Source organism: Oscarella lobularis, chromosome 11, assembly GCF_947507565.1.
Source record: "Oscarella lobularis chromosome 11, ooOscLobu1.1, whole genome shotgun sequence".
In the NCBI taxonomy this organism is placed as follows: Eukaryota; Metazoa; Porifera; class Homoscleromorpha; order Homosclerophorida; family Oscarellidae; genus Oscarella; species Oscarella lobularis.
The window spans coordinates 2892414-2906870 of NC_089185.1; the positions used below are offsets into that span (position 1 = coordinate 2892414).

Here is a 14457-nt window from a genome sequence, read left to right on the forward strand (position 1 = left end):
AACTATTGACCAAATTGTTGGGCATTGATTCGCGGGCCTTCCATCGACTCTAATAAGTGAACTGTACCGGCTTACCAAACGGAACAGGTCACGCCCAAAATTACGTCCCGCACGGCATCCGTACATATACGGGAGCGCGACAGAAAAAAACCCCGGCAGCACGATGGTAAAAAAGATCGCTTTCCAGACGCGCGGAAAAACGAAAACTGCAATGGCAACGATCGACTCTTATCGAAAATCGAATTATCTGTGCGACGTCGTTATCTGCACCGAAGACGGTCAACGATTTCCAGCGCACAGAATAATACTCGCTTCCGCCAGCGATTTCTTTAGTGCAATGTTCGGAGGAGCGTTTCTAGAGAGCGAACGCAACCGAACCGACGACGACGTCGCTATTCGGAACGTCGAAGGAGCAGCAATGAAGATGCTAATCGAATACGCCTACAGAGGAAAAACCGAATGCCCTGAATCCGCTGAGAACGTTCTATCTCTTTACGAAGCGGCTCAATATATTCAAATGGACGAACTCGTTCGAATGTGCAGCGACTGGCTCAAAGACCACGTGGACCATTCCAATTGCGTCAGCATCGGGATTGTTGCGGATAAATACGGTAATTCGGATTTACTCCGAATTGCTGATGACTTTGCGGCGCGAAATCTTTTTCTTGTGGCGGAGAGCGAGGATTTTCTCTCGCTTTCGTTCGAACGCGTGATCAGGACTTTATCTCGGGGCGATATCCGCGTGAAATCGGAAGGCGAATTTCTGAATATTTTGCATAAGTGGATCGAGCACGATGAGGCGTCTCGTCGACGTCACGTCGAAGCGCTGTCGAAATTCGTCCGATTTCCACTAACTGATTTTGACGAATCGAAGGACGTTCTTTCGGGTCTCGACTTGGTGTCCCATTATCACTCGTCAGACGGCGGGACCATTCGGCGTCAGCTCGGATGCGACGCGGTTCTACTAGTTGCCGGCGGGGGAAGCAATGAACCAGAAACAGTTAGCAAAGAAGCTAGAATATATGACGCCTACAGCGACACGTGGAGTACGTTTCCTTCCCTGGCAGTGGGAACGTATTCCTCAAGGATTGCGACATCTTGTGACGTGACTTACGCTTTCGGTGGTTATACGTCATTCAATTGTAGTAGTAGAATTGTTCAGCGATATGATGCTGAACAACGGCGATGGGTGGACGACGTGCCACCTATGTCTACTTCAAGAGCAGTGAACGAAATAGTTTGTTGTACCAATCGCATCTACGGTATCAGCAACAGTTATTGTAAGTCGGGCTGTGAAGTGTTTGATCCAGAGAAGAAAGCGTGGGCACCCGTTTCCGTTTCTCAGAGTGACTTTCAGGATGACAGCTACATTGTATGTTCGGTGGCTGACAAGATTTATGTAATTGGCTTTACCGGCGGTTGTGAATTGGGCTATAAGATGTACGATCCACGGGAAGATCGTTGGTGTAAACTTGAGCTTTTTCGAGACTTGCCAAATGAATACGTCTCACTACTGGATCCTTGTAATTTATACGCCACCATGGGAGACCGAGTATACATTTATCCATGGAAATGGTGTAATAATGGTGCCCTAATTTTCGACGGTCGCAGCGAGCGTTTCTCTTTCGTTGAAAATTTCTTTCCACTTTCGGACTGCTTTGGACTAGCTTACGATGTTGACAGCAAGAGGATGTTTATGCTAGGTTCTGAAAATTGCGAGCAACAAGTTGCTGTTTACGAGGAACGAGTAAACAGATGGCACTGTAGAGCCTTCGAAAGAAAGGACGACATCACAGATTTCGGATGCGCAGTCGTGGACAGAAAGCTGATGTTCTGAACTTACAGTAGTTTAGTATCCTATAGAAAAATCTTTGTTTTGTCCCTGATTTCGTGTCATTGATTATGAGCGTAGTTTGCAATCTGGCATTTCTTGTGTCGGTCTCTAGCAGCTTCTTCTTGAGCAGTAGTCTAGGTTTTATAGAAGCATTATTTGTTGTGTCCGCTATTTAGTTCAAGAATTGGACTCAGGTGCATCCGCTTTATGCGAAGTTTTAGGCAGAGATGACTTTAGAATTTTCTTATGATTCCGCGACGAAAGAGGGCATCCAAAAAAATTGAACTTTCTATATGTTAACGTATGGGATCGTCTACCTTTAGTCGTGTAATCAGAGATATTCTCACGAGGCGGACGTTAGTTACAATAGCCTTTGCGGTCGCACATTTGTGAGTGTAGTCGTCGCACAACTGCTTCAGTCTCTGCAAAAAACGAGAACAGCTTGGCCATTGGATATGAGAAACGGATATACTCCATCTCCAAAAAATTGATCTCACGTGTACAGAGATACCCCCGCAAAATCTGTTATATCGAGATTCCTAAACGCTCCTACTCGTTAAGACATAGAAATTGAAACCGATAAAATAAAGCCGATGATCTAGCCTATATATCCCTACACTAAAAATGCATAAAACGAGAACCGCCAACCAGGACTAACCCGTAATCATTCTAGAAATTCCATGGGATGTCTTGAGTAACGCACAAACGATAAAACGACGAACGCTAGGAGGTGAGGGGGAAAACAGAGAGGGTCAGATGGGAGAGTCATGTGATAATTCGCTCATACCTCAGTAATTAGCAACAGCAAGGTGACAACGATGTGAACTTCCCCACTATTTCTTCTATACAATAAAGACAAGGATATGATCATTGAATCAAGACAAAAAAATATTTGCGACGCTAGCTAGCTTGGTGCTCTAACTATAAGTCAGTTTCTACAGCCCATATTTCACTATAATCAGTATGATGATCAAAACGCCTTGAAGGAGGCCTGTCCTCTCCGCTAGGTAAATCTAACTCAGCGTACGTAATTACGTTGGATGCCTGAGAGTACTGAACGAAGTAAGGAATTTCGAACAATTATCCGTGACAATAATTATTATTATTTATACTCACTCTATTGCCTCCCTCGTCGTCTTCAGGTACTGATGACGTCGATTTGTCGGTCGACGCGTATACGTCTCGGGATTTGGACTCCGATTCGCTTCCAGGTGTCGTAGCCTCAGTATGGCGCATTCCTACTTCCTCCACTCTCACTTCAAATGTCATTTCACCTGTCGACCAAGTTTCTATATATAAAGTTTACAGACTAAATCATTGTCATCTCTTACCCTTATTGTTCCTTCTAACGCAACAGATGATAATCACAATGACCACAATAATAAGCACCGCACCCACGACACAAGGAATTATAATGATCAAAAGGTTTATATCGTCATCGCCTACACATACGGAGTCAGGTAAAACTCAGAGACTAAATCGCTTACTTGTACTTGGCGGTTCAGGAATAGATACGGTCGACGTAACGACGCTGCTACTGCTCCCCGTTGTCACTTTAACGTTAATGCAGTAGTCACCGGGTTCTCGCAGACTCGTGACGTTAACCCAGATGACTCGACTGCTATGTGAACTGAACTCCGACTGAAGACTTTCACCTGAGCACAGCGACACTTCGACGTCTCGAACGCCGCCGCATCTGTTATCGACGCGCAGCTGAAACGCTTGCCCTTCGTCGACGTCGACCACAGTGTCGGCAAGAAACTCGGGAAGTACTTCTAAAAAAGAAGAAATTTATCCTTATTATTAATAAATGCTATTGAACTGACCACACTGTGTTGAGCATGTTACTCGACCTATTGAAGTTCCGTAGGCGTTTGCCGCTTCGACTTCCATATCGTACGACGTTTGTTCCGTTAAATTCTTTAGTTGGGTTTGAGTGACGTCCACTGTCAGACTTTTCCAATTCGTTGGAGACGATGTGGGTTGGTATCTTACAATGTATGACCCAATAGCATCGCCTCCGTTGAATACAGTCCATGTTAGGAATAGAGATGTCTCTTGTATTGAGCTACAAGTGATGTTTGCTTCTCCCGGAGCTATAACAACATCGTGTCTCTCTATATCTGATTGAGTGAGCCGGAAGTGATGCTTACCTGATTTGGTTCTAATCCTTTTCGCCGTACTTCCTGTCACGCCAACTTCATTGTACGCAAATAGGGCGCAATAATATTCCGTGTTCGGGCGCAGTCCTCCTAACGTATCCATAGCCTTGGACAGATTGGTCATCGTCCTAGACATGCGTCCGCACATGGTGGGTTCGATGACTTGAATCGGAGTTTGACTACAGCACATGGTCACGTTCTGTATGCGACTGTTCCCATCGGAGCCAATCGACCATTCGTAGGAAAATGACTCGTTCGTCAAACTTGACATCGAGAACTGCACGCCAGTCGGTGCACCTAGATCGTCTCACTGGAGAAAAGCTGTTTGCAGCGTTCTCTCCTCTTACCTATAACCGTGAGATGAAGTTCTTTGCTGATAGTTCCTTCGCGCTGACTGGCTGTGATGGTGTAATTTCCTGAGTCTTCTCTCTTTGCTTGGAATGCATAGTTTAATGTCTTAGTGTCAGTAACGGTAACCTTCTTCGTATTCCCTTTACTAACAGTGATGTTATACGGCGGAGGATTCGAGGCGACTTCTGCTAACACGGAAACGCTATTTCCTTCGAGCACTCGACGAGACGACGGCGTGAATGATATGGTCAGATTATCCAAATCTGTACACACGAAAAATACGTCATCGTTTCTATGACAATACTTTTTGACTTACACGTGACTGTGATTACCATCAGAGAGGAAACGATGCTTCCCAGACTATTTCTCGCTTCGCAGGTGTACGTTCCATCTTGACTTCGACGACCGTCCAACATCAAGGACACTGTTCTTTCTAAAGCCCCAGTCGCATCTTGGGTGGGATTCAGTTCCAATGAACGATTTCCGTTTCGTTTTCGCCACACCACAGCGGGCGACGGAACGATGTTAACCGAAAAAACGCAAAATAACTCGAGCGGCTGATTCTCCTGTAGAAAAAACGGAGACGTCAACGTCGACTGCCGAGATATTCTCGGCGCTCCTACGTAATAAGAAAAAAAAATCATTATTGGCTCAAAGACAAAAGAAACTGACTTCCTAGAACGAACGAAAATACGTTCGTCGACGCCACTTGAGACGTATCATTTGCTCGACAAGTGAAGTCTGAAGCACCAAGCAAAAGGCCAATCGCAGCAGAGTCATCCCTTCGTACATAGAGTACGCTTTTTCGGTCAGAAACTTTGGTAATGTTGAGGGTTGAATCGCCAGGGCCGAGTGCCACGCCATCGCGAACCCACTTAATTGTCGACGGATCTTGCGTTGAGCAGACTAAGTCGATATCTGCTTCGGTGATTACGACGGAACGGACTGACGACGGGTCGTCCACAAAAACGGGGACGGAAAACACACCTAATAAAATTGGAAAAGTTTAATTAATTAAGTTAAGTACAAAATTGGAATCGGTGTAGGTCACAATCTAACTCTATCTAAACGACAAAGAGGGAGGAAACTGCGGCTAAAATAAGCACTTTCGTCATTTCGGTGACGTCAGTATCAGATCCGCTTTCCTGCTGACCGTTTTGTCTCCGTAAAGGCGAATTCGCTAGCTAAACGTACACTTGGATCCTGTTCTCGGCGATTCTATAGCGCGTTTTGCGTAGTTGCGAGAGAAACGACGTCTACGATCTAAATGCCAGGGCCCGTTGTTACCTCCGCTGTAAATCAATAGTACAAGAAGTATCCTCGGAACCGTCGCCTTCGACTCTCCGCTCCGTTCCTTGTGATAACGCCACATTCGTTCGAAGTCCATCACCTTACAAGAGAAAAGTTCCCGAATGCGAGTTGTGCAACCTCGAACACGACTATAATACGACTTCCTTATTTGGTGGTGTTGCCTAGCAGCTGATTGCGAAGGTGGGAGTGCGGTCGCACGTACAGTATAACAGTATTATAAACTGCACGAGTCGATCACCGTAAATCAAGATTGATCTTACGTTGCTAGGCAGCAGACCACCCCTCACGAGAAAGAAGTTCCCGAATAGACATGTGACGCGTTTCCTTGTTTCAAAAACGTTCGGTCTGCGGCATACCAGACGCCGCCCGCGTCCATGGCGGTTGATATCAACACACGATCACGAGCACAGAGAAACCGTTGGATTCGACGTGGCAATCATGAGAAAATTGGAGGTTTGTGCGTTGACAGTCGTGTGTCTTCTCAGCTTGACTACCGCCGGGGCGACTGCTGCGAACTGCGACACGAAATCCGACTTGGGACTCACAGAATGCGTCAAATTGCCGGACTATACGGACTATCAGTGGGCCACCTGTCTCACCAAAGACTACATTATACGCGTTAGTGCGGCAGTAGGAAAATTGCACAGGTGCAAAGATTTCTTGAGGACGCAGTGCTACTATCAGTGCATGATCGAAGAGCACGATACGGAAGCTGGACAAGTGTATCCGGACTGTTCTTGCTCTTCCGGCGAAACTCCCGTAAAGACAGATATTTTATCTCCGGACTGCGTGAGCCCATCGGGCCTCAACTGCTCGTGGTACGAAAGCTGTCTTGAAAAAAGATACTCTTGCTCAGGAACCGAGTACGATTACGCCATCCGCTATGCTCTGAAATTCTGCAACCTCTACTCTGAAACATACTCTCAGTTTGTTACGTTGCTCGAAATTGGATCGATGCTACTCGCAAATGTTTGCAGGTTAAGTTAGTGCCTCTTCTTAGGCCATGGGTTCCAACAACGTGCAAAGATCTCTATGACACAGCGTTCGAATCACATCGCGGATGCTACTTGGCACCAGAGCCGGGTCTGTCTGTATGCCATTTGCCGTGTAAAGATGTGTGGCAAATATTTTGGTTGGTGCGTAAAGGTGGAGCATTTTCCACGGCTTTCAGCAAAACGCTCAAGCAATTTTTTCAAGTGGCGATAGGGTGTTTTAGTCAGCTCACGGACATAACGTGTCTAAAGGAAAACGTTCAACGGCTTGTCAGTTTTGGTGTCAGAACAACACCAGTGGGCGCACTTTCCAACTTAGGAGGAAGTCTTATAAACTATTTGGCTGAGAAGTTTTCGTGGAAGAACCGTGGTTTGGATTGGATTCCCTTTAGCAGCGATGACCCATCTCCGTCTTCAAAGCGAAAACGAAGTGTTTCTGAAACGACGGAGTTTAACGTGCAAGTGCTGTTGGTTGACACGAGCTCTCTGAACAGCACTGACAGCAGTACTCCAGCTGCAGGACCGTCAACCCTTGATAACGCTGTCTCTGAAGTTGAAGACTCCGTTGAAATGGGAAGTCTGTCGAAGATTCCCATCACTTTGAATGGAGCGACGCTGTCGGTAGGCGTGTCTAACTTCGGTAGCTGTCGCAGTCTTGAATGCAATGGGACCGAATTGGAGATATCTGCCAAAGCTCCGCCTTCTGCGGCCTTCTCCATTCATCAGCCAGGAATCATCTGTGTTATCTTACTACTCGCTCTGCAGCTTTGAATGCACTGTTCAAGCCGTTTTAAGTTTTGCACATGCCTTTTTTGCTATTGACTTTGTTTTTCAGTTTTTCAGCTGTCGTTTTTGTTAGCGCTTTTTGCTTTTTTTTTGTTTCTGGCTTGAGCAACCAAAACCTTTGCTTCTTAGCAAACACGTCAAACGACACTTCACCCTCCTCAATGCATGTAAGCTAGACAGCAGACAATCTCAATTGCGAGGTCCTTCTTCAAAACGTAAGGTTCATTCGACGCGGTCAGTTCACTCTTATACGGAATTCCCCAGACCTGCAATATACACCACCAAAATTACTGTACAAGGTTGACTAGAAAAATGTCAAATTGCTTTCGAAATTGACGTTTCATTGGCTGTGTGGGAGTCAAAGCGATCGTCGAAGGAATCAAGGTAGAGAAAAGAGACACAAGTCTCTCCCTCTCAAAAGAGTCTCGCTTTGAATGAACAAATTCGTGAAGAAGCCGCGTGTATTCCTCCTGAAAGCAAAGTAGAGAAACTCCTAAAAAGATATACTGTACTACCGGATAGCAGCATATAAGAGAAAATAGAGCCTCAGACGCCGGTTGCATGAGATCCACTTCAAAAACGAGTGTAGAATCAGTCTATTGAACAAGACCTAAAAACACACCATAAAATGATGACAAGGGTACGTGTGGTTTTCCCTACAGGAAAGAATCTTTTTAGAGTCTCCTCTGCAGAGCGAGTTCGGTGTCTATTTTTAGACATGTGACGCATTTCCTTGTTTTCAGTTTCATAGGAAGGGTCACGGGACACGATCTCACGGGACACGATCACGGGACACGATCACGAGCACAGAAGAAACCGTTGGATTCGACGTGGCAATCATGAGAAAATTGGAGGTTTGTGCGTTGACAGTCGTGTGTCTTCTCAGCTTGACTACCACCGGGGCGACTGCTGCGGACTGCAACACGGAATCCGACTTAGGACTCACAGAATGCGTCGAATTGCCGGACTATACGGACTATCAGTGGGCCACCTGTCTCACCGAAGACTACATTACACGCGTTAGTGCGGCAATAGGAAAACTTCACAGGTGCAAAGATTTCAGGAGGACGCAGTGCTACTATCAGTGCATGCTCGAAACGCACGATATGGAAGCTGGACAAGTGTATCCGGACTGTTCTTGCTCTTCCGGCGAAGCTCCCATAAAGACAGACATTTTATCTCCGGACTGCGTGAGCCCATCGGGCCTCGACTGCTCGTGGTACGAAAGCTGTCTTGAAAAAAGATACTCTTGCTCAGGAACCGAGTACGATTACGCCATCAGCTATGCTCTGAAATTCTGCAACCTCTACTCTGAAACATACTCTCAGTTTGGTTCCGTTGCTCGAAATTGGATCGATGCTACTCGCAAATGTTTGCAGCTTAAGTTAGTGCCTCTTCTTAGGCCATGGGTTCCAACAACGTGCAAAGATCTCTATGACACAGCGTTCGAATCACATGGCGGATGCTACTTGGCACCAAAGCCGGGTTTGTCTGTATGCCAGTTGCCGTGTAAAGATGTGTGGCAAATATTTTGGTTGGTGCGCAAAGGTGGAGCATTTTCCACGGCTTTCAGCAAAACGCTCAAGCAATTTTTTCAAGTGGCGATAGGGTGTTTTAGTCAGCTCACGGACATAACGTGTCTAAAGGAAAACGTTCAACGGCTTGTCAGTTTTGGTGTCAGAACAACACCAGTGGGCGCACTTTCCAACTTAGGAGGAAGTCTTATAAACTATTTGGCTGAGAAGTTTTCGTGGAAGAACCGTGGTTTGGATTGGATTCCCTTTAGCAGCGATGACCCATCTCCGTCTTCAAAGCGAAAACGAAGTGTTTCTGAAACAACGGAGTTCAACGTGCAAGTGCTGTTGGTTGACACGAACTCTCTGAACAGCACTGACAGCAGTACTCCAGCTGCAGGACCGTCAACCCTTGATAACGCTGTCTCTGAAGTTGAAGACTCCGTTGAAATGGGAAGTCTGTCGAAGATTCCCATCACTTTGAACGGAGCGACGCTGTCGGTAGGCGTGTCTAACTTCGGTAGCTGTCGCAGTCTTGAATGCAATGGGACCGACTTGGAGATATCCGCCAAAGCTCCGCCTTCTGCGGCCTTTTCCATTCATCAGCCAGGAATCATCTGTGTTATCTTACTACTCGCTCTGCAGCTTTGAATGCACTGTTCAAGCCGTTTTAAGTTTTGCACATGCCTTTTTTGCTATTGACTTTGTTTTTCAGTTTTTCAGCTGTCGTTTTTGTTAGCGCGTTTTGCTTTTTTTTGTTTCTGGCTTGAGCAACCAAAACCTTTGCTTCTTAGCAAACACGTCAAGCGACACTTCACCCTCCTCAATGCATGTAAGCCAGACAGCAGACAATCCCAATTGCGAGGTCCTTCTTCAAAACGTAAGGTTCATTTGACGCGGTCAGTTCACTCTTATACGGAATTCCCCAGACCTGCAATATACACCACCAAAATTACTGTACAAGGTTGACTAGAAAAATGTCAAATTGCTTTCGAAATTGACGTTTCATTGGCTGTGTGGGAGTCAAAGTGATCGTTGAAGGAATCAAGCTAGAGAAAAGAGACACAAGTCTCTCTCGTTCAAGAGGGTCTTGCTTCGAATGAACAAATTCGTGAAGAAGCCGCGTGTATTCCTCCTGTAAACATAAGAAACCAAAGTAGAGGAATTCCTGAAAAGATTTATTACCGGATAGCAGCATATAAGAGAAAACAGAGCTTCAGACGCCGGTTGCATGAGATCCACTTCAAACGAGTGTAGAATCAGTCTATTGAACAAGACCTAAAAGCACATCATAAAATGATGAGAAGGGTACGTGTGGTGTTCCTACAGGAAAGAATCTTTTTAGAGTCTCTTCTGCAGAGCGTGTTCGGTGTCTATTTTTGAAGTGACTATCGCAGAGACTCGACAGTCCTTCAAAGCACAATTTTGTCACGTCAACGTCGAAACTATTAACATTATTGATTGATTGATGAATTAAAAGACCACGTTTACTTGTCTACGCCTATTTCCAAGGATTGGGCGAGTGCTTCAAACTGCCCGTTGGGCAAACCGTTTACCTTATCCGGATAAATGTCACAGATGAAGGAAATCAGCTTGAAGTACTTTGCATGAAGTTCTTCGATCTATAGACAAATTTATTATATAGAAAAACAGTCACTGCGCAGAACTTACTCGCAGTAGGTCCATTGTCACCAAGGGAAGGACTATGCTGAGGCCAAAGAGAACGACGTCAGCCACGCTAACCGGATTTGAACTCGACTGCGCTGCTGTGCCTGAGGGGAAAACTCGTCACGATTGAAGCACTTTGTATTTACGTACCTGAGTCGGAAAAATCAAGGCAATCCTTTGAAATCAAGTTCGTCAATAGAGTGAGCAAAAGGCAAAGATCGTCACTCAAATTGTCCTGTCTTTTCCCTGTTCAAAACGATATATTATTACTGGACTGTTCATGACTGTTACCTGTGCAACACGTGGAGTACTTCTTTATCAATTCTAGACATATTTCATAAAGCTTGAGGGAATTACTCTTAATCAATACCAAATTAGAAACGTACAGCGTTGGAACTCTCATTCGTCACCCTACCTGATCTAGAAACGGAAGCAGACTATCTGTAACACCTACAAACATTTCCAGAACCGTCGAAACTATCTCTTCACTCGCTTCGAGCAAAGAAACCGCAGACGCAAACATCGAAACGAGAAAAGAGAAGATGAAATCGTGACTCGTTTTCTGCGCTCCCGTCGACAATCCGTGAATGCACTCCAAGACGCTGATAATCTGAAGTTTCACATTCGAATCCTCTTGAGCGAGCGAAACAGAAAGAACAGCAGCACAACGCGCCTGAAACGGCTCTAATAACTAAAAAAGAAATAAAGGGAAGAGCCCTAGTGGGCGCTTAGACACTTGGCTGTATGTGCTTACCTTTCTCCAATAGCTTAGTCTATCGTTTCCCATTTCGACCGCTGATCCGATCAGAGCTAACGCTTTGGCGACACACCGTCGTGTTTGAGACGGAAGTGTTAGAGTAAACGACGACGATCCGTCAAACAGAGCGAAGTGAGCTAAATCCCACAAGGATTGACAACTAAGACCTATAAGAGATCTAGAGATACAAAGGAGAAGTTAAAAATCAATTCCCTCACTCAAACGAACCCACCTTGGACGAGACTGAACGAGTGCCAAGAGAAGCTTTCCACTGTCATTGACCAATTTTATTTCTCCAGACCACGACATGAAATTGAAAACGACTTTATTCAAAATCATCTTCACAACGTCCGCCCCCAAATCGGAGCCGTTCCCAAACGCGACGACGATGGGCATACTCAATCGCGAATACGCCGTCTCGTCGAACAACAAATAGTCGACGCACCAACGCCGAAGAAAAAAGACGATCGAACGACAAACCTGCGGACTGACGACACTCCGACAATCGAGCTGAACCAACGCCGTCTCGACGACGGCGAGACGAAGAACGAGAGCGACGAGCTCAACAACGCGATCCTCTCTACCGGTGAACGTCGGGCATTCGGCGCTGACGCGTCGCACGAGACGCGCGGTGTCGTCGACACTCGTCGATGTCGAGGCGTCGTCCGCTTGGGCGATCGAGTAGTCGAGTAGTTCGCACGGAATCGTCGTCGTCGCGTCGTCGCCGTCGTCGTCGGCGAGAAAGAAGGCGGAAATCAAGAGAAGCCAGTGGGTTTCCTCGTGAAGCGACGTCAACGTCGATTCGGCGATGAGCGATCGATCGCCGCTCGATTGTCCGAATCGAAGCAATTCGTCGAATTTCGACGTTCGTTCTTTGAGAGCGTCGCAGAGGAGGGGAAGAGTTTCGGCGACGACCGATCGGCCGATCAGGGCGACGTTTCGCAGTTCGGCACTGAAGGCGTCGCAGTCGTCTTCCTCAAGTTCGTGAATGTCGACTGTCGTTTGGAGTTGCTCTGACGTTCTGAGTCTGCAGTCGAGGTACGTTGTGAATATATCGAGGGCCGGCTTGGCGAAGATTCCGCGTGGGAATTTCTCGGCGTTCAATATAAACCACGTGAAGCAGTCGAGGAGTTGATTGAGGCTTTCACTGTAGAGACTATCGCCGTCGACACCCTAGGAGAACATCAATAAATAAATAAAATTAGCTTTTAATTGTTTCTTTATACTGTTTCCTTGATGATTGATGCTCGATTGAATTCGCGTGTTAGGTGAGTTAGACTTTGAAGGAGATTTTGAAGGAGACTTGGTGGGAAGCGATGGAAGTGAGTCACTGCAAACGTTGCGGTGAGTTTGCTAAAGACGTTGGCTATGCCTAGAGCATCGCTTCCAGACACATCGTCTCTACAGTATACGTCACGAAATGTTATTGACGGCAATAATTTATTTGGTTACCTGACGATTTCAAGGAAGTTGCTTACAAAGAACTGAACGTATTCGAAGGAGACGTCATTGTTTTCGAGAATGGGACCGGATAAGGAAGCGAGGTGTAAAAGACATTGCATTGCACGTTCCGTACAGTCAGAAGATCTGTGTCTCAAACACATAAATCCCAACTAAAAGCCCTGTTTAGTTTCGTGAATACACTTAGTGGTGCCAGCCTACTTTAAAAAATCTTCCCAGGACTTCAGAGTTGAGAAGAGCGTCTTTCCACTCCATGGGAGGCATTAGGTTAGTTGGAGCGTCGGCGAAGGAGACGAACGTTTGTTGGGCACTCACTAAAAAGACCAGAATACTTGTCAAGAAGGAATTGTGCTAGTATTTAGGTACACGGTTTGGAAAAGCTCCACGACATTATGTGACTGCAAACGTTGAGAAGCGATGAGATCTGCTCCTTGTTCTCAACCGATAGTTCGTCAAAAGACGCGATACTTCCAAAAGGCGTCATAGCTTTGATTAGAAGAATAAAAGCCCAGAGCAATGTGGTTTCCTTGAAAGCCGCCGTTTATGCTCTAAGCAAATAGTATTGTTATTCCTCACCTCAAACTTTCGTTTAGATCGTCGGTAGAGGTCGAGAGTGAATCCATCGGAAGGACGATGAGCTGAAAATTCGTTCAAGAGAGCAATGAGAATAGACACAGCAACGTTTCTCTGTAAAGATAGGAGAGTGTATTTTAGAGGTCTAAAGGTTCCCTAATAGTGTACCTGATCTCGGTTTGGTGAATGCAGAAGGTCAGCTGTTGACTGACAGAAGACGTCTATCACGGACTGATATTCGTCACTCAGTATGCAGCACTTGATCACGACAGCCAAAACTTCACAAAATCGACTTTGAGCGAAAATCGAAAGCCTAAAGAAAAAACAATTTTTCTTCAAAATAGATCAAAATTTATTTAATCAGTTACTGGGTGTTCTGCACGATTAAATCGGTGAGAAACGCTCTCAGCTCGACAGCCTCCTGCACACTCACAGTCGACCATTCTCGTGCAATGGCTTTCTTCAGGGCTGAAGCGACGTGAAATTGAACGTACTCTCCGCAACCGGACTCTACGTAAAAAACAAGCAGATCAAAGGACTTCTCCTACTCCTGAATGTCTACCCAAAATCTTTCGGCACGCCTGACGCGACACGGGAGTCGTTTCGAAGGTAAGAAACACTTGCTCCGCTTCTCGCCACTCGTCGCGACTCACAGCACTCGGCGAAGCCTAGAAAAACACTAGGCGATACATCGCTTACTTGTGGAAGTTGTGGACAAAAGATACCGTTAGAATTCGAGCCGCTTTTTCCAGCTTTACAACGCTCTCCTCCATCCTAGCGCGCGCGGATCATCGCACTGACCGTTCTTCGAAACACGAGGTCTTCGAAACGGTCGCCGCTCGACTTTCCGCTTCCGCAACGTCGGCTTCGACTTCCGCTTCCTTATTTTCGACGTCCTTGGGCGGCGAAGGCGAGCAATCGGCGTCGTAATCGTCGACGGGAAGGGGATAACTCCTCCCATGGCGAATCTTCCCGACCAACTCCTCAACGGCGACTTTTCGAATAATCCTGCTCTAGAGAAGGCTTTGCAGCTTGCTCCGCGTTTTCT

The 14457-nt window shown here is 46.2% G+C and overlaps 4 protein-coding genes and 1 long non-coding RNA gene across 8 annotated transcripts; 2 read left to right on the forward strand and 3 right to left on the reverse strand.

Annotated features, from left to right (window-relative positions):
- The first annotated feature begins 160 nt into the window (after positions 1-160).
- Positions 161-2025, forward strand: LOC136193152 (kelch-like protein 20). Its single transcript, XM_065981961.1, has one exon. It carries the CDS (start codon positions 164-166, stop codon positions 1835-1837), a length of 1674 nt encoding a protein of 557 aa, XP_065838033.1. The 5' UTR covers positions 161-163; the 3' UTR covers positions 1838-2025.
- A 325-nt stretch (positions 2026-2350) lies between these two features.
- On the reverse strand, positions 2351-5915 carry LOC136193148 (neurofascin-like). Of its 4 annotated transcripts, none has more exons than XM_065981957.1 (11): positions 5635-5904; positions 5020-5334; positions 4664-4966; positions 4344-4610; positions 3988-4293; positions 3661-3930; positions 3322-3609; positions 3166-3276; positions 2951-3108; positions 2622-2676; positions 2351-2557 (listed from the first exon to the last, which is right to left on the reverse strand). In XM_065981957.1, exons 1-10 carry the CDS (start codon positions 5732-5734, stop codon positions 2668-2670), a joined length of 2127 nt encoding a protein of 708 aa, XP_065838029.1. In that variant the 5' UTR covers positions 5735-5904; the 3' UTR covers positions 2351-2557; positions 2622-2667. The 4 variants fall into 4 exon arrangements, with proteins under 4 accessions (XP_065838029.1, XP_065838027.1, XP_065838028.1 ...); XM_065981955.1 differs by lacking the exons at positions 2351-2557; positions 2622-2676 and adding an exon at positions 2683-2887 and having other exon boundaries at positions 5635-5737; positions 5799-5915; XM_065981956.1 differs by lacking the exons at positions 2351-2557; positions 2622-2676 and adding an exon at positions 2683-2887 and having other exon boundaries at positions 3328-3609; positions 5635-5905.
- A 1742-nt stretch (positions 5916-7657) lies between these two features.
- Positions 7658-8150, reverse strand: LOC136193155 (uncharacterized). The gene is made up of 2 exons (XR_010671287.1): positions 8097-8150; positions 7658-8046 (listed from the first exon to the last, which is right to left on the reverse strand). It is a non-coding gene; the product is annotated as an uncharacterized lncRNA (long non-coding RNA).
- A 59-nt stretch (positions 8151-8209) lies between these two features.
- LOC136193157 (uncharacterized) lies at positions 8210-9750 on the forward strand. The gene has a single exon (XM_065981975.1). The coding sequence runs from the start codon at positions 8276-8278 to the stop codon at positions 9599-9601; it is 1326 nt and encodes a 441-aa protein (XP_065838047.1). The 5' UTR covers positions 8210-8275; the 3' UTR covers positions 9602-9750.
- Positions 9751-9854: 104 nt separating this feature from the next.
- LOC136193156 (exportin-4-like) lies at positions 9855-14428 on the reverse strand. Its single transcript, XM_065981974.1, has 19 exons — positions 14135-14428; positions 13972-14077; positions 13778-13919; positions 13578-13722; positions 13413-13523; positions 13203-13362; positions 13038-13150; positions 12828-12988; positions 12602-12776; positions 11608-12548; positions 11373-11553; positions 11034-11309; positions 10910-10976; positions 10769-10864; positions 10622-10722; positions 10442-10572; positions 10278-10395; positions 10136-10228; positions 9855-10085 (listed from the first exon to the last, which is right to left on the reverse strand). The coding sequence occupies exons 1-19, from the start codon at positions 14180-14182 to the stop codon at positions 9903-9905; spliced, it is 3348 nt and encodes a 1115-aa protein (XP_065838046.1). The 5' UTR covers positions 14183-14428; the 3' UTR covers positions 9855-9902.
- Between the last annotated feature and the right edge of the window lie 29 nt (positions 14429-14457).